Here is a 19,902-nt window from a genome sequence, read left to right as displayed (position 1 = left end):
ATATTTCCCTCCGTCGTTGATATAGCTTAACGTGCTAACTTGTAACCCTCTATTTATATTGCCTGCTCATGGACTTGATCCTGCGGGATCGCCTGCCAAAATTTCCACCTAGGTACATTGATACATACCATGTACAATCCCTACCCGACATGATTGCGCGTGTACCTATTAATAGAGGTTACCAAAATCCATATATGTATGCTGTAGGTATATCATACCACCAGGTAAAGTGTGTCAGGAAATAGCACGTTATTCCGTGGAGCGTAGCAACTACATACATGTATATATATAGACATACCAGAGTAGTATGTTATACCTAATACAGAGAAATGAGAGTTTGTCTATTGCTAACAAAAACAAAAGAAGCTGTCCCTAACGTGTCCTAGAACGTTTAACCGTTTCATCAGATAGACCTATATTACATTATATTTGTGTCTAGACTTTGCGTGTACAAGGAAATGTGTTACTTACACCATATATATAAGTCATGATATCGCCTATCTATCTATCTGATCTTACAAAATGTGTGTCTATATAGAATAAGATAAATATTTGTTGTATGTGTATGTTTATTTATTAAATTTATTTATTTTTAGTCTACCGGTTTAACCTTATTTAGGATAACCCTGTATTACCAAATATGGTCCCCATACCTTTTACGTCAGGAGGGGAACTATATATATATACAGTACACCATGTCAATCGACCACCAAAAAACTGTAATGAGGCGCCATTTTACAATCTATTCGCATTTTCTCTCTCTCTCTCTCTCTCTCTCTCTCTCTCTCTCTCTCTCTCTCTCTCTCTCTCTCTCTCTCTCTCTCTCTCTCTCTCTCTCTCTCTCTCTCAAATAATCGAATTTTGAAGACTATTCCGATATCAAAATATCGGGTGTCAAAAAATCATTTTCTGATACCAAAAATTTGTGTGACAATTAATGCGCCATTTTATTAATTCGATCGGGAAAATAATTCAATTGAGCTCATATATTTATTGTGCACTTGATGGCAACAAGCAAGTAACAAGTAACCCAAGAATACATTATAATATACATTGTAGGCCTATTAAACAGTAAATTACACAATAACATTGTTGCACGTTACGCCCCTTCTCCTCGGTGTCTACGCAATGAAAGAGCCCACTATAGCATACATGATATTGACTAATAAAATATCATTTAGTACCTGATATATAACAATACATGTGTGGACTGAAAGCCAATTATTTTTAAAATGTATTTTCGGTAGCTATATTGCCGCCGCGGTCCAGTTGAGCTTATATCATGGTCGGTCAGTATCTAGGACGATCCCTTTGGTGGGCCCCTCGTCGATATCGGAAGTGACATCACGGGGTAGCTGCCGATATAATATAACCCGCCGGATCAGAGGAATTTACTTGGCGCTGATGTATAAAACAGCACGGAATCTCATACTAAGGTAAGTGACATTTCTTTACTTCATTGACAAATTGTCTCAGTGATTTAAGTTTCCGCAATAATAAGCGATACAAATACATTTTGTTTTCTGAAGAGTTCAATGACTATCAAGAATATAAGATCTGCTTGTTTGACCCTACAAGGACTGCGTGACCACCCGACGGACCAGATCGGTTCTCTGTCAGTTTATTCAAGCAAGGTCACAATGACAGGTGGTTTTAATCAAATTTATCATAATGTTTTCATTGATCAGTAGGTATTATTTTTTCTGTTTACATTCTAGTGTATTGGGCATACTGCTGTACTGCTCGGTCGCTGAATCGTGTTATCAGCTGGTTATAGTCTGTCCTCTTTATTGACCTAAAGTGTAATTATATTTTAGACTCTGCGAACGGATCCGAAAGTTCGAATTCTTGTTATATAATTAACATTCTGCAGATAGTTTATGAAGTAACAAATAAAACAAGGATGGGCCCAGTGCGGCTTGTACGCTTGTAAAACATTCTATTTATATCTATGACAAAACCCACTAGAAGAACATGTGCTCCTCTCGTCGCATCTTGTCATCACGTGACTCAGCCTCCCTTAGGCCTACTATTATGAGGTCCGAGTAATTTTGGCGGGCATTTAAATGGCATGTCAGCGTACTTATGACATAAATTCTATTATAGGGTGTAGGAAAAATAGGATTAATTTAGTGACTGCATGTACAGATTTTTTTTGGTAATATATACATTTATGTATACTGCACCTGCAATGGATTCCATATTTTTGTGTTGATACAGATAATAAAGTTTGATATGGTTTAGGAAATGAACAGTACATCTGTACTCTCACCTTATAACTTTACATTACAACACTACTCTTGGCAGATAGCCAAAAGTCACGCTTGACCTACATTTAGATGCGTTGAAAGAATTTCAGGTGAACGAAAAATAAATAGAAAATTAAAAGACTCTAATAGATTCTAGTCCTAGATGATTTAAATGTCCTGATAATGTTACCATAGAGAAGAATAATTGTTAATCTGTCAAAATTGTGTGTGAATCATATGTATGGCTCAAGATCGACTAACATTAACCCACTTAATTGCTGATAGATATACAATTTCAAGGAATTAAACATGTAAAGAACTATTAATGCCCTTGAGTATTTGTTCAATATTTACCTACTGCATGCATGCTTTATATATATAAGGATTAATTTAAATCATAATCCTAGTACTGTTGAGGGAAACAATTACAAATTTAGTATCACATTCATGACATCCATGCATCTGACCAGCAAAGACTTAATTGGACCTACGTATAGTGTGCAGTGAATTTTTTTCACTTGGTAAATTTTGAGAAAAAAATGTGCACTCTACATGAATATTTACAGTACGCCATTCATTAGATTAGGCTATACAGTTAAACAGCAGATTCTTGTTTAATGTTGGCAAGCGACAGAAGTGTGCAATTTTTGCAGACTTGGATTTTCTCAATGATAAATAAAAAAGAGCCAGCTATATCGCCGATTACCAGTATGTAAATTTTGACAGGAAATGTTAAAGAGCTAACAAAGTCTTATATATTTTTTAATTAGATTGGCAATATTGTTCCAAAAAAATGTAATCGTTAGCATTGATGGCCGGAGCATTAAGGTGGAAATTAATGGGGAGTTGGTGTGGCCTCCACAAAAAAATGTGATCAGGAAGGGATCCATTAAGGGGTTCCACAGAAATTCTTTGTTTTTTTTCTATATACATAGGATTTCCCATGTCTAAAAGCAAATGGTGACACTCATGGTTGCTAAATCATTTTACTTTTATTAAAATGTAATAGGAAGGAGTAATGAAAAATACCATACCCGCTCACGCTGGGGCTTGAACTAACGACCTCTCACTGTCAAGGTTAACATCTTTTTACAAGACTAAAGGGAAATTCCTGCTAGTCTGAGCTTGTAAGGCGACCTTATACTCTCTACTTTTACACTACTTCCTCCTTCACAAAGTCTTTACCCCAGAAGACAACCACATCCAGGTTCTTTAGTCCCAAGGAAGCCTCTCAATCTCCTATAGCTTTCACTTGGACGGATCAAAGGCACCAAATCTGTAATAGCCAAAATAGGAGTGGAAAAATGCATAGCCAGACCAGGGTTCAAACCCGGGACCTCTGAACACTAGCCGGATGCTCTACCAATTGAGCTACCTGGTCGCTGACCCTGTCCAGTTCCGTTACACTTATATAGCTATCGTCTTTTACAATAGTGTAGGATGCAGGAACATCGCATAGAACGAAGCCTTGAAACCTTCCCTGGGTCCCTAGACTTTAATATATGGCTTTAGGTACACTACAGTAGTCCTGATGATCAATTGTCATGGTTTTTAAATTTAAAAAAAAGATAATTAAGTAATTATTTTGTTTTTCAGATAGAATCTCAGCCTAGCATTTAAGGATGCCGGAGCCCAAGTTAATGGGCTACACGCCCACCGGTGTAGAGGGATCAGGTATGTAGTTCAGTTGTCCAGTGTCATAGTAACTAAGTAAGTTTATTGCTGAATTAATTTATACACAAATTTATTACAAAGAACACATACATGTGATAATAACAATTTTAGCTAATTATTGAAACATCTACAACTCTGACGGGAGAAAGTGATCAGTTTTACTGGTGAGAAATTTAATATGGTTCCGCTGTTCACAAATAAGCATGATACTGATCATTGCGACATATAGGGGTGTGATTCTGATCTTTCCAGCAGCTCTTTTTACTGTGCTATTTTTTTCTATTTTGAACAATTTAAAGTTGTTGATTTTTTCTGAAACGTTTGACTTTTGAAAATATAACAATATCGGAAGTGACCGGCTACATTCATGCAAAAACGAGTGCATGTTTCTTCCTTTTGACTGGTTTTCTGCAGTTTCTTTTCTGTTCACATGATCATTCCTGATTTAAGTCTATGTGTGATTTAGAAAGCACATATGTATGAAGCTAATATTAAATACAAATTGTTTTGATTTTCAGACGTTTTAGTATGAAAGAAAGAACCCAGCATTTCTTTATAAATCTGTGTTTAGTTTTAGCTAATTTCTCATAAACCTGGATTATGAACACAAGTGGCCTGCTTTTCTTTCTTTTTGATTCATTTTATTCTTCTTCTTCCACTTAAATTTGCTTATTGTTTCATTTTATTTTCAGATTTTCAACCTATTTTTTCAGAATATTTAATTAATCATTAAATTTGAATATAAATTGTGTATAATTCTTCAAATTTATATTTATGATGTACATTGTATATGTTTTCTTTTGAGTGAAAAAGGGTAGAAGACAATTGTATCACAACAGTGTTATCTTCTGTTCCCTTTTAATCTGCAGAGTTTGTACTATACAATGGTTTAAGTTACTGTTTATAATATATAATTATCAGATTATATATCGGTGGTTTTGTGTTGAATAGCTGTGGATTTATCAAATATTAAGTTCTTTTCTTTTAGTAAATGGTAAATGTGATTTGTTCATGCCTTAGATGTATGGAAGTAGTTTTTACTGTAGGTTACCCTCCTCTGAATTGATGTAGTTGTTAGCTATTTGTTATATAAGTTTGGTGTTGTGATTTTGTTGTATACTGTCAGAATGTTGATAAATCAGACAGAAAGGCCAATGCATAAGTCGATACAACTGCAGAACTGGAAGATTAAATCAATTTAAATTTTGAAAAGTAAATTTGTTATTTTGTAACAATAATGAAACATGATTTATCTGCTGATATAATTAGTCATTCTGTTGGCCAAAATGAAAGTCCTATAGGCTATAGCTGTATATAGGCGGAAACAAAAATTCTAATTATTGACCAGAAAAAAACCCATCCAAAGCAATTGGTTATTATGTTGTAGCAAAAATAATGTGGTAAAATCTGCCCAAAAATTATTTTTCTTTTGGATACACTTCCTTCATTTAATTGTAAACTTTATTTCTTATGTACAAGTTATATCAACTTATATTAATCACGCTTGTCTGCCCGGATGGAAGCATGCGAGGGGTCTTACTGTGGGAATAAATTGGAGTACCTGGGTCCGGGAGAAAACCAACGTGATCAGGCAGGTGACCCCATACCTTTTCTTTCACGTCCGATCGGGGAATCGAACCCCGGCAGACTAGGTGAAAGGCGAGTGTACATGACTGTTACCATGCAGTGTTACAAAACCTCTGCATATGTATGTGGTATACCCAGACACCATATATATACATTCATGTTTAAATCAGCTAATGACACTGTTTAGATTTGACCGAATAAAGGTGGTAAATTTTAGTAAGGGTTCCAGTTTATAGGGATCGATGATTTACTGATTTATGGTAAATGTTCTTTATTTCAGAAAGGTCAATAAAACACTAGAGTAAGAGAGACAAAGCTATTAACTCAGCGTAGTTTGATGATATAAAATATAATATTTATGAATTTTACAAGAAAAGAACAATGGTTAAATGATTATAAAATGAGATAGTTTAATGATTATAAAATGAGATAGGTTATGGCTATTGATTAGTTTATACATATGGAGCTGTGGTTATGGCTATTGATTATTTTATACATATGGAGCTGTGGATTTTAGCTCGAGCCAGGTGTGTAAAATAGAGTTCTAATAAGTCATAATTTAAAGTAAATAATTGGTACCATGTGTTGAACTGGATAGAATTGCACTGTACCTGTTTGACGTCATAAAAAGCTACTGTACACTATGTGTCTAATATGTGTCAATGACATAGCACACCTGTCTGCACACCTGTCCATTCAGTCGAAGGAGTGCATGTCTTACTTCATAATTATTGAATTCCAACACATAACAACACATGTTCAATACTTTCTGTTACTGCAAGTAAACATCATATAGGACTTATACCTATGGCCTTGTAATTAAACTTAATTGATTGCTGTCAAAATGAAATATTTTCTTGAAGAAACAGTATTAAAAGGGATAGTGTCACCTTAAAGCTTATCAGGAAATTCCTTTGTGACCAGGAAATTTTTATGTTGACTAAGAAAGACTAGCTTATTCACTCTCGACAGTCTAGGGCAACAAATCCAGAAATAACATGTATAATAATTATACTTTGGGCTGTTAAAAGTGCTTGAGTACCAGGGTTCAAAAATGTGTACCAGGATGTACCCATCAAAATAGGAAACATTATGTCATATCCTCCAGTACTAGTGTCATTGGTCAAAAAAGGAAAATGATACTGTATTCAGTCATTTATTGATTTCATTGTGGAATCCTTCAATTTGTTCATGTCAGCTTTAATTTGCAACGTATGGATAAATCAAGAGACTGTGCAAGTGATATTATGTCATGCTAACTGCTGCACATACATGTATGCAGTAAATATTTACACAATTCCTCAAAGACAGCATAACCACAAAACTAATTTAATGAATAGATTTTCAGTTACATTCACCACACAGTCAGTTAATATGCAAGGACAAGGATATAATGATACTATCACCAAGGAAGTATAGTTAAAAAATGTTGATTTCATTATCTCTTTCCTGTTATAAACAATGCGATTTGGGTATGGTCAAAATAGTTGGTTAACCGGTTACTGGTCGGGTATTAAAATTTGGGTACTCGATGACAAAAATTCTGTACTTTTGACAGCTAGTACTAATTATACAGGTAAACAAATATGCACATTATAGAGGTCTATGTATGTCCAGGTGACAGGTCACTGTGCTTCCCACTGTCTTTCCCCGTAGTTTTGGGAGGAAAACCCCCGATTGTTGCAAGTTAATTGTTAGTCCTAAATGTTTCAGACAAATTAACAGACTGTAATTGACGACTATATAAGCAGTACAATATTAAGTCAATTGATCTAACTTACCACATGATATTTAAAAATTTGCCAGAAATAATGATGTTTTTTTTACTTAGTCATTCTATATAAGAAACTAGTGTAGATGGTGAACTGTATCTAAATTTATAAATGTCGCCTGGTGGTACAAGTAAGTCTTAAGTCCAGAGAAGACTGAATGTGAAGTATTGGACCATGACAAGTAGATCTATCTGAAGTCTTTGTCATCGTACAACATTGTATTATACAATGCATTTGCAATGTCACGGAAATCCTGTAGGTCTCAATCAATGTACATTTAATATACATTTGTAGAGAATATGTTAAATCTGTTAAGTCAGGTGCTTCACATCTGCATGTACCACATGTACATGTGATAATTTGATTGACAGGTGACAAAGACAATTTTTAACAAGTGCCCTGTCGGGGACAACATCATGAATATATTGCATAATCACATCATATATATCAATTTTATAAACAACTTGTCATTGTAATGAAGGAGGGGGGGGGGGGGGGGGGGGGGGGGGGCTCATGACAAGCTTATTAATGCAATAAAGAAAAATGCAAGATCGAGATAATGGAGTTTATATATCATGAGAACAACAAATTGTTATATTTTGACTGAACTTTATGATAATTTCTTCTGTGGGCAAAATGGCAAATTGTAGACATTGAATAGTGTCAAGTCTCTTCAATTTCTTCAGGAGAATTAAAATAATTGCAATTTGAATTAATGCTTCTACTCGGGATTTTTATTTTGAGCATACTGGTTTCTTGAATTAATACAGGCACTGACAATCCTTAGCCCATCTATATGTAATTTATTCTGAAATGGGATATCTGATATATCCGTCTGCCAGGTTCTGGATGTATTCTATTGGCCTACTTGAAATTCCCCCATCATCCAGTAGGTATGCTAACCATAGTTTACCTCACTAGGTAAACACAGCGCCGACAGCGGGGTGTAGCGACCTTAATTGACACAACATAATGGTAAATTATTCAGTCAAGACCAACTTCTTGATGCCCATAATAATGTATGAATTGAAAACTGAATTGAATGGAAGTTGTTTGAAAAAGACCGAAAAATATGTCCAAACACAGGTGATTTTTTCAGTTTATATGTAGTATACGTGTGTCAAGCTTTGGTGTGGATACCACAGGATAATTCTATGATGTGGTCTAGCTACATGTATCAATGTTGTGTCATTAAATCATTAATATGCAGATGTACACCATACTAGCTATATGTCAATGTTTATCAGAAGGAAGCAAAAATCTGTCTGGCTTAATTTTCACTGAATTTCAATATTTCTGATATCTACTAATTATGTTATTTTCAATTCAAATATCAATTTGGTCAATCTGGGATTCTCTGATCACGGGACATCTCTACTAACTCCCTACTCGGGTCAATCTGGGATTCTCTGATCATTGGACAGTCTCTTCTCACTCCCTACTCAGGTCAATCTGGGATTCTCTGATCATTGGACAGTCTCTACTCACTCCCTACTTGGGTCAATCTGGGATTCTCTGATCATTGGACAGTCTCTACTCACTCCCTTCTCGGGTCCGTCTGGGATTCACTCTGACATCTCTACTCACCCCCTACTCGGGTCAATCTGGGATTCTCTGATCATTGGACAGTCTCTACTCACTCCCTACTCGGGTCAATCTGGGATTCTCTGATCACGGGACACCTCTACTCACTTCCTACTTGGGTCAGTGTGGGATTCTCTGATCACGGGACAGTCTCTACTCACTCCCTACTTGGGTCAATCTGGGATTCTCTGATCACGGGACAGTCTATACTCACTCCCTACTCAGGTCAGTCCGGGATTCACTCTGACATCTCTACTCACCCCCTACTCGGGTCAATCTGGGATTCTCTGATCATTGGACAGTCTCTACTCACTCCCTTCTCGGGTCAGTCTGGGATTCTCTCTGACATCTCTACTAACTCCCCACTCGGGTCAATCTGGGATTCTCTGATCACGGGACACCTCTACTCACTCCCTACTCGGGTCAGTCCGGGATTCTCTCTGACATCTCTACTAACTCCCCACTCGGGTCAATCTGGGATTCTCTGATCACGGGACAGTCTATACTCACTCCCTACTCGGGCCAGTGTGGGATTCTCTGATCACGGGACAGTCTATACGACACTCTCTACTCGGGCCAGTGTGGGATTCTCTGATCACGGGACAGTCTATACTCACTCCCTACACGGGTCAGTCTGGGATTCTCTGATCACGGGACATTTCTACTGACTCCCTACTCGGGTTAATCTTGGATTCTCTGATCACAGGACAGTCTATACTCACTCCCTACTCGGTCAATCTGGGATTCTCTGATCATTGGACATCTCCACTGACTCCCTACTCGGGTCAATCTGGGATTCTCTCTGACATCTCTACTCACTCCCTACTTGGGTCAGTCTGGGATTCTCTGATCACGGGACATCTCTACTCACTCCCTACTTGGGTCAGTCCGGGATTCTCTCTGACATCTCTACTCACTCCCTACTTGGGTCAGTCTGGGATTCTCTGATCACGGGACATCTCTACTCACCCCCTACTCGGGTCAATCTGGGATTCTCTGATCATTGGACAGTCTCTACTCACTCCCTTCTCGGGTCAGTCTGGGATTCTCTCTGACATCTCTACTCACTCCGTACTTGGGTCAATCTGGGATTCTCTGATCATTGGACATCTCCACTCACTCCCTACTCGGGTCAATCTGGGATTCTCTGATCATTGGACAGTCTCTACTCACTCCCTACTCGGGTCAGTGTGGGATTCACTCTGACATCTCTACTCACTCCCTACTTGGGTCAGTCTGGGATTCTCTGATCACGGGACATCTCTACTCACTCCCTACTTGGGTCAGTCCGGGATTCTCTCTGACATCTCTACTCACTCCCTACTTGGGTCAGTCTGGGATTCTCTGATCACGGGACATCTCTACTCACCCCCTACTCGGGTCAATCTGGGATTCTCTGATCATTGGACAGTCTCTACTCACTCCCTTCTCGGGTCAGTCTGGGATTCTCTCTGACATCTCTACTCACTCCGTACTTGGGTCAATCTGGGATTCTCTGATCATTGGACATCTCCACTCACTCCCTACTCGGGTCAGTCTGGGATTCTCTGATCATGGGACAGTCTCTACTCACTCCCTATTCGGGTCAATCTGGGATTCTCTGATCATTGGACAGTCTCTACTCACTCCCTTCTCGGGTCAATCTGGGATTCTCTGATCATTGGACAGTCTATACTCACTTCCTTCTTGGGTCAGTGTGGGATTCTCTGATCACGGGACAGTCTATACTCACTCCCTACTCGGGTCAATCTGGGATTCTCTGATCATTGGACAGTCTCTACTCACTCCCTTCTCGGGTCAATCTGGGATTCTCTGATCATTGGACAGTCTATACTCACTTCCTTCTTGGGTCAGTGTGGGATTCTCTGATCACGGGACAGTCTATACTCACTCCCTACTCGGGTCAATCTGGGATTCTCTGATCACGGGACAGTCTATACTCACTCCCTACTCGGGTCAATCTGGGATTCTCTGATCACGGGACAGTCTATACTCACTCCCTACTCGGGTCAATCTGGGATTCTCTGATCACGGGACACCTCTACTCACTTCCTACTTGGGTCAGTGTGGGATTCTCAGTTTATGTACAGGACTAATATACTCAGGGACTGCCCTGTGCTGTTGTGGTGGAGTCCCTGGGTAAAAAACATTTACAATTTGCTCTAGAATAAGCATTTTCTGTACCTTTCATTTGTTGATGACAAAGTAAACATCCTCCTTTTGGTGATAGTTATGAGCCAAACTATAAATCTGAACAATCTAAATAACTATCTGAATGTTGTATGAGCCAAACTATCAGTCTGAACCGTCTAAATCTGGAATCAACAGAACTTCACAGTAAATACCGTATTTATTCTAATAAACGCCCCGGGGCGTGAAATTTTTCCAAGGGGGGGGGGCGTTTAATGGAGATCAAAATTTCAGAGTCGGTAAGTTGTGAGATCTGTTGTATGTACCCATTTCACACCATGAAACATATAGTGGTACTGTGTATATAGTTACTGAAACTTTGTTTTGTGGTTTGTGTTAGTTTTATGTTGGATATCCTTTAAATAATTACTTCTGGACACACGTGGATGGATATATAACTGTGCCACGGTAAGTTCTTTTTCTCGAATTGAGGAATTTTTCTTTCCAAAAAAGGGGGGGGGGGAGGGCGTTTATTAGGGTGGGGGCGTTTATTAGAATAAATACGGTATATATAACTGATATACAACTTGTACATTTTCAATAATTCATCTTGTATATTATGTACATGAATGATTTAAGTCCAATGAAGAGGATAATTTAATTCTGTACTGGAATTAAACTTAACTGATATCAATTAAAGGTATAATCCTTTTCAATTTCCCACAAGAAACTACCTAACTGCTTATTTACAGTGTTAACAATGTTTAATTGGACAGAAATGTCACTGAACGGCTCGGTGAACGCTAGTGATAATCTGGTATTTCAGCTCCATCAGGTATGTGTGGGTTAAATGGAGATTAATACTGTAGAATTTGACAGTGTTTATCTCATCCAGACTTCCTCCAACTAACCTTCTTTTCAAGGCGATATTCTTCTACCAGCTAGCTGCTGGTATCTTGATTGGTTTCCCAGGAATTCAAAAATGTTTAGACTGAAAACTTGAAAAGTACACGAGTACTGAAAACTCAGACAAGGGTACAATATAACTTACATGTTTTGATTCTCGATTCCATTTTAACTACATTGTATGCTAACTAGTGCATCATCATTCAGTAAGTCTTGGGTTTCAACATAATTAACAACTAGGGTTCCATTCTAAATTCTTTGTTTCTCAATAATTAAGGAATGATAGGATTGAACCAGAACTCTGTGTACATGAATGAAATGGAAATTATTGAATAAAGATCATAACAAATGTCAAAAATGGTTACACAGTAGAGTAATGGGGATTGGGGGCTAGATCTGAGATTCTGAGTGAGAAGAGGAGGTATAATTACACATCTACATTTATAGTGTATATAGAGGTTACACAACGAGTGAATGTTGGATATGGAATTTATTTCACACGAGTAAGTTATTTTTTAAAAGTTACAAAAGACACGAGCTTTAGCGAGTGTTTTTTGCAACTTTTAAAAAATAACTTACGAGTGTGAAATAAATTCCATATCCAACAATTTCGAGTCGTGTGACCTGTTTCTACCACAATAATATCGGCTTGAATCAAAGGGAAACGTGGCCAAGTATAATTTCGCGTATGCAAATAAAGTGTACCGGTGACGTCCGGGACCCGGTGATGTGACGTCATTAGATTATTGATGACGTCAATAACAATTGCAGCTTGGGTCAAAGTTCACCGTGTTAGCCAATCAAAATGCGTACAGAGTTTATACCACGTGTGGTATAAACAGATTGTTAATCAACAGCTGTAATGATTAACTGATGGTCTGAGAGTTGAATAACACAGGGTATTGTGGTAGAAAGATATGTTACATCTACCTATATGTGCGTCCTGTGTGGTATCTGACATATCATTTATATATATTTAAGTAGGTGTAAATCAATATCTTACTGCTGATAAGGTATTACTTTATGACATACTTATTGTAGGGTCATGCAGACTGGAGATTGAAACCTTATACTCAGATACCTGTATTTATTTAGGCTGATACTTCACTTCATGTTCTGTCTTGTAACAACCAGAGTTATATCTCTACAGTGTAATGAAAGATACAGCATATATATAGGCCAGGAGACAGAGTTATATATAGCTATATCATAAAGATATATATTGGCTGTATAGGCTGGTAGGCAGAGCTATATATAGCTATATATTATATAGGTAGATACTGTCTGTATAGGCTGGTAGGCAGAGCTATATATAGCTATATTATATATGGGGCAAAGAATTAATTCAAACAGTGTAAACAATAAGGCTTGTTAAATTTTCTAGGCAATCCGCCCCTTTATCAAAAAATTACAAATACAATCACATAATATTTGTGTTTTGATAAAGGGGCGGATTGCCTAGAAAATTTAACAAGCCTTATTGTTTACACTGTTTGAATTACTTCTTTGCCCCATATAATCATTACAAGTAATTCGTATCCTCCATACATTTATGTGAGGATCCAGTGTTATCTGGATTATACTGTTCATATTACTTCTTTGACCCTTAGCTATATTATATAGATAGATACTGTATATATATAGGCTGGTAGGCAGAGCTATATATAGCTATATTATATAGATAGATACTGTATATAGGCTGGTAGGCAGAGCTATATATAGCTATATTATATAGATAGATACTGTATATAGGCTGGTAGGCAGAGCTATATATATATAGCTATTTTATATAGATAGATACTGTATATATAGGTCGGTAGATAGAGCTATATATAGCTATTTTATATAGATCTATAGATACTGTATATATAGGCTGGTAGGCAGAGCTATGTATAGCTATTTTATATAGATAGATACTGTACAATGTATATATAGGCTGGTAGGCAGAGCTATATATAGCTACATGTATATTATATATAATATAATATATATAGATAGATACTGTATATATAGGCTGGTAGGCAGAGCTATATATAGCTATATTATATAGATAGATACTGTATATATAGGCTGGTAGGCAGAGCTATATATAGCTATATATTATATAGATAGATACTGTATATATAGGCTGGTAGGCAGAGCTATATATAGCTATTTTATATAGATAGATAATGTCTGTATATTTAAGGCCAATAGTCAGAGATATATAGCTACATTGTATAGGCCAGCAGTCAGAGCTATTTATAGCTACAGTATGTGGATAGATAATGGCTATATAGGTCGATAGTCAGAGCTATATAAGTTAGCTATATGGATAGATACTGGCTATATAGGTCGATAGTCAGAGCTATTTATAGCTACAGTATGTGGATAGATACTGGCTATATAGGTCGATAGTCAGAGCTATATAAGCTAGCTATGTGGATAGATACTGGCTATATAGGTTGATATAGTCAGAGCTATATAAGTTAGCTATGTGGATAGATAATGGCTATATAGGTCGATAGTCAGAGCTATATAAGCTAGCTATGTGGATAGATACTGGCTATATAGGTCGATAGTCAGAGCTATATAAGCTAGCTATGTGGATAGATACTGGCTATATAGGTTGATAGTCAGAGCTATATAAGTTAGCTATGTGGATAGATACTGGCTATATAGGTTGATAGTCAGAGCTATATAAGTTAGCTATGTGGATAGATACTGGCTATATAGGTCGATAGTCAGAGCTATATAAGTTAGCTATGTGGATAGATACTGGCTATATAGGTTGATAGTCAGAGCTATATAAGTTAGCTATGTGGATAGATAATGGCTATTTAGGTCGATATAGTCAGAACTATATAAGTTAGCTATGTGGATAGATAATGGCTATTTAGGTCGATATAGGTAGTCAGAGCTATATAAGTTAGCTATGTGGATAGATAATGGCTATATAGGTCAATATAGTCAGAGCTATATAAGTTAGCTATGTGGATAGATAATGGCTATATAGGTCAATATAGTCAAAGCTATATAAGTTAGCTATGTGGATAGATAATGGCTATATAGGTCGATATAGGTAGTCAGAGCTATATAAGTTAGCTATGTGGATAGATAATGGCTATATAGGTCGATATAGGTAGTCAGAGCTATATAAGTTAGCTATGTGGATAGATAATGGCTATATAGGTCGATATAGGTAGTCAGAGCTATATAAGTTAGCTATGTGGATAGATAATGGCTATATAGGTCGATATAGGTAGTCAGAGCTATATAAGTTAGCTATGTGGATAGATAATGGCTATATTATATTATAAGCTATAGGTTGATAGTCAGAGCTATATGACTACATTATGTGGATCGATAATGGCAAAATAGGTTGATTAATAGTCAGAGTAATAAGTTAACTACAGTATGTAGATAGATATATAATGGATACACTGTTATCCCCTCAACATTTTAAATCTGTGATCAATATTTTTATCACGTTTGATAAGTTTTGGTTAATTTTAGGTTATGATATCAATGTTAGCTGAAGTTTTTTTAGTGACACATATATATAACCTCCTTCAACATTTTGAGTATTGAGGTAACTTGAATATTTGGTAATGAATTTGAAACGGACATTTAAAAGCACTCAAATATTTGAATATAATACTGATGAATTTGCATTGAAATGCTTGGTATTTAAACTAGAACATTCTCCCATTATCCTCTTTGTTTACTGAAGACAAACAGAAAGTTCACCAAACAAGCGGGAAAAGACGATAGTACTAGTTTAATATCATGTAGCTGTACAGTACAACAAGACACAACATCTCTAAATATGAAGTTTTTACCACTCATGTCATAAGGACATCGATTAATCCCAAATACAACAAAAATTTTGTTGCTTTAAAATAAAAATCTTTTAAATATAATAAAACTACATTTCACTTAAAATCTCTGGAAAAAAAGTTGCAGTTTACTTAGTTGTGTTGTCTTTTTAGTAAAAATTAAAGTTGAATTTTGATTAGCTTGATGTGTTGTTGATAATTAGTCATTGAATCATTTCCAACAAATGTATTTTAATAATTTAACCGAATTATTTCCTACACAGTGTTAAGGAGGTATATATTGGACCTGTGTTTATATACACCAACACAACTACTCTTTTATAACGTACGTTGTTTATACTTCATACTTCATGTGATGTTAGATCAAAGCACACTTTATTCAAAATACAAATTTTCTCGCCTTTTTTGGCGATGGTATATTTCATGCAGTGTCGATGGTATATGCAGTGTCGGATAACATTCACTGAACTGTTGATGACAGAAAAGCAAAGACAAATAAAACATGGAAATATACAGTGTACTCGCTTGCTTGTGAATTGTTTGGTGGGTTTATTGCCTGGTGAACAGCAAGAGTTATTTTGATATGGGACCTTGTAGTAGTTGTTGACAAACTCACTGAACTTCATATGGGAGACACGTTGCTTGCCATACATAGCAATTAAAAGGGTAAAATATCTTGCCCAAGAACACAAAGACAAAGATAGGAAGCTTTGAACCAGGCTAGTTTACTAGCATTGTTTTATAAAATGAATCTGATACCAATATCTTTACACTATCATTACAGGGTTTAACAGTGGCTTACATCATATTTTAGGCACAGGAGCTTGATACCTACATTAATTCCCAGTATGGCCAACAGACCCAGAACGAAATATTAAACCCCAGGGTCTGACCCCCAGATCACATACAATTATAATTAAGTGATCAAGGTTTTTTTTCTGTGTCATTTAGGAAACTCTTCTTGACTCTAGGCTTCTAAGGTTTGTTCAAATTGCCTTAACATTATAGCCATACAGTTTCCATGGTTACCTATACTGTACATGGTAGCTATATATATATATGTAGTGACTTTTATACCCACCATAAAAATTAGATTGTGTTGTGTCATTTCTTGCCAGTGTAAAAAAAAAATCAATGTATTTATAAATCATTGTTATTTGTTGAATTGGTCAGTTCAAACTTATTCAGTGAAAATAAAGAAAGGATAACATTGGAGGGGTTGTTACTTCATAAGCAACTGTACTTCCCGGGCCCTTTATCAAGTAGACAATAAGGGGAAATAAATGTAATATACTCAGTGGAATAATTTACAATTAATTATTTTTTGATAATCTTTGGATTGTACAATACCCTACAATAAGTCCATCCTGGGGCATCCATATTATTTCAATAAACTTATGAACAGATACCATTTCATTGTCCTGCAATAAGCTATATAGCTTCTTGACTATTTGCAGGATAGATATGGTATGAAATGTCCCAAAACAACCTATTATATTAAAATTAACAAGTAAACTTTGGCATTGTGTAATGTTTTGGTGTAAAGACAATGTTAGTGATAAGTGTGCAGTGGTTATTTCCGAGTTGACACTTGAAAGCACAGTGTATAACTGTTTTAGGTCCAGGTCTGTACTCAGGCACACTCCTCCTGAAATGTCTAATTCTGCAGATGACAAATCTAATGTGCTGTTAGTGATTCATTCTTGTGTTATTAGATCATTCTGGAGATAAGAATGACTTTTATAGACACTACCGTGAATCGATTATACCTGTGTTACCTGTAATTTAAACAGTGTTTACCTGTGTCTTAAAATAACTTAACAAACAATAATCTTTGTGTTTTATATTATTCAGAATGACTACACTTTCACAATTTTATTTTATGTCAATCTTAATGAGATTTTTATTTGTAATAAAGGAAAATTGTGAAAAGCAAACAATTTATGAGAAGCAATTGTTGAAAAAAAACCTCATACATTTTACAGCTCTAATTGAGGGTAAATTTGGTAAAAGAACAATCTGCATTAATGTTATATATATATGCTGTGAGATCTAATATAAAACATTGGCTTGGTGAATCAAAATGATATTAAAGATAAATGAAATATTGATCATTCAAATGGAAACTGATGGACATGTTACAGCTGTATGTATCAAAACATGTTTGTGAACATTATTTTTTTAATGAATGAATGAAATTTTCTGAATGTGTATATTTTCCGGCTTGTAGATTTTTGGTATCTACTAGGCCCTGGGCTAGTGATTAGAAAAAACCTTTTTACACCCCTGAATATTTTACCTATAAATGGTAAAGAATTCAACGTTGAAGAATTCGGGTAGAACGGTCACAGTCCTCAATGTAGGTCAGCTCATAGTATTGTTATCTTAAAACCTCTATCTTTTAAAGATTTTGACATATGACTAGGGTCATACTGGTGTCTGTCAGTGTAGCAGTAAATAGTGTTATATTGTGTCTTTATGGTACCCACATGTACTTGTCAGTTGGGTTAGGTACCCGCCCCAAGTCTGCGAGATTTATCATACATCTCGTGCATGTAAGATTTTTATAACGGTTACAGATAAATAAAAATCAATATGCTACAATTGCTTTGGAGTAATTTGGCCCCAACAGTGCAACAATCAAGAAGAAATTAGCGACCATCTTATCATTAACACTCACTTCCTGAGATTTTTGCTGATGTCCACTGGAATTTTCAAACTTTTCTGTTGTATAATTTCATATAATTCAAATAGACTTTAGTTCAGATTTTTTTGTCCCCAAACTGACTGAATATTTTACTGTTACGGTAAACCATTGGCTCCCACATCTCTAAGGAAGTAGAGCATCTTGTAATTTAAAACCTTTATCCGTATTCATTTATGATTGACATTTAGCTGCTTTACAGGTAATTGAGCTGGAATGCATGAGTTAACTGGTGATATTGGTTGCTGGCAATGCAGCCACATAATTAATGGACGGTACATGGTGTCATTAGACGTTGTGCTTGATGTGTGTTCATGGTGTACATGTGCTTATGGATTTGCATGAAGTTGCATGTTGGTTATGTGTTTGTTTTCTCTGCCTCATTTTAGCTGCCAACAACCACTCTTCAGAGCCCCACTCAAATGGCCAACCCAAAGTAGAATATTCTGGTAAGTATATGTGTGAAAATTATCTCCCTTTGAATTTCAAATTTCATACTTTTCTCCAAGGTACATGGTTGAAACATACATTGATTATTTATGATCTAATTTACTAGGATTAATTCCTTTCTCTATAAAGCTTTCATGGTACCTGTAATTGTTGTTTCAACTTTGTACAAGAAATCCTCTGTTCAATCCTCATTTCTAGCCTCAATAATCTACACATCAAAGTGGATATTTATGCTGTAGACTGTAACTGGTAGTATATAATCAGCTCTTGTACTGTTAAGCAGTAAGGTATTATCTTTGACAAGATTATTATGTTTTATTTTATCAATAGACCTTTAATATTTAAGTGAAGGTGTTTTGAAACAAAATTTACAAAGAAAAAAAATGTTCATTAGGGGGGGGGGGGGGGGGGGGGGGGGCAAGCAGGGAAAATATTGCAAAAAAATTCATTAAAATCCTTCTTCTGTATGTATTAAAGCATTTGGTCTGAAGCATCTTTAGGCGAACTAATTATAAATCAACAGTGGGTCTGCCCCCGGCCCAGGGCCCAATAGGAGAAATATTGTGATTACTTCAAAATCCTTCTCCTTCTGTAGGATTGAACGGATTTTGTCCATATTTGGTCTGAATTGTTCTTTAGTGAATGGAACCAATTTTGTATTAACGACGGGACCTTTTCCGTAGGGGCCTTAGAAATCGAGCCAAATATAGGAAATGAAGCAAATTTTTCAAAATCATTCTTTAGAAACGAAGAGTGTTTTCCAATGTTCACTGCCATATCCAGCTGAGTGATACAGGCCCCCAGAGCCTCTTGTTATTATATCTTTTATTTTTTGGCATGAAAATCCTACCAGAGTGGGTTCTAACTTGCTGTACATATGTAAATGTCTGTGACAACTGCATGACTGTACTAACAAAATAATTGTGGTTTGAATAACTGAACAAAACAGCATATATATATTTGTCACTTACATTTTATACTTAATTTCAGGAAGAGAGATACTTTCAGTATTATTAGTCATATACTAG

At 36.0% G+C, this 19,902-nt stretch overlaps 1 protein-coding gene across 5 annotated transcripts in view; it reads left to right on the top strand.

Annotated features, from left to right (window-relative positions):
* The first annotated feature begins 1,325 nt into the window (after positions 1-1,325).
* The window catches only part of LOC117343968 (ATP-dependent translocase ABCB1-like), a 59,821-nt gene continuing 41,244 nt past the window's right edge, over positions 1,326-19,902 (top strand). For 3 of the 5 annotated variants that reach the window (XM_033906540.1, XM_033906539.1, XM_033906538.1), the window contains exons 1-3: positions 1,326-1,436; positions 3,846-3,923; positions 18,814-18,873. In XM_033906540.1, the coding sequence (XP_033762431.1) occupies positions 3,872-3,923; positions 18,814-18,873 (112 nt within the window). In that variant the 5' untranslated portion in view covers positions 1,326-1,436; positions 3,846-3,871. The remainder of the gene's footprint in view (positions 1,437-3,845; positions 3,924-18,813; positions 18,874-19,902) is intronic. The other 2 variants (XM_033906542.1, XM_033906541.1) reach the window with 1 other exon arrangement.

The sequence above is a fragment of the Pecten maximus genome, chromosome 15 (assembly GCF_902652985.1).
Source record: "Pecten maximus chromosome 15, xPecMax1.1, whole genome shotgun sequence".
Classification (NCBI taxonomy): Eukaryota; Metazoa; Mollusca; class Bivalvia; order Pectinida; family Pectinidae; genus Pecten; species Pecten maximus.
Note: the sequence above shows the minus strand (reverse complement) of the source record. Positions and strands in the feature narration are given on the sequence as shown.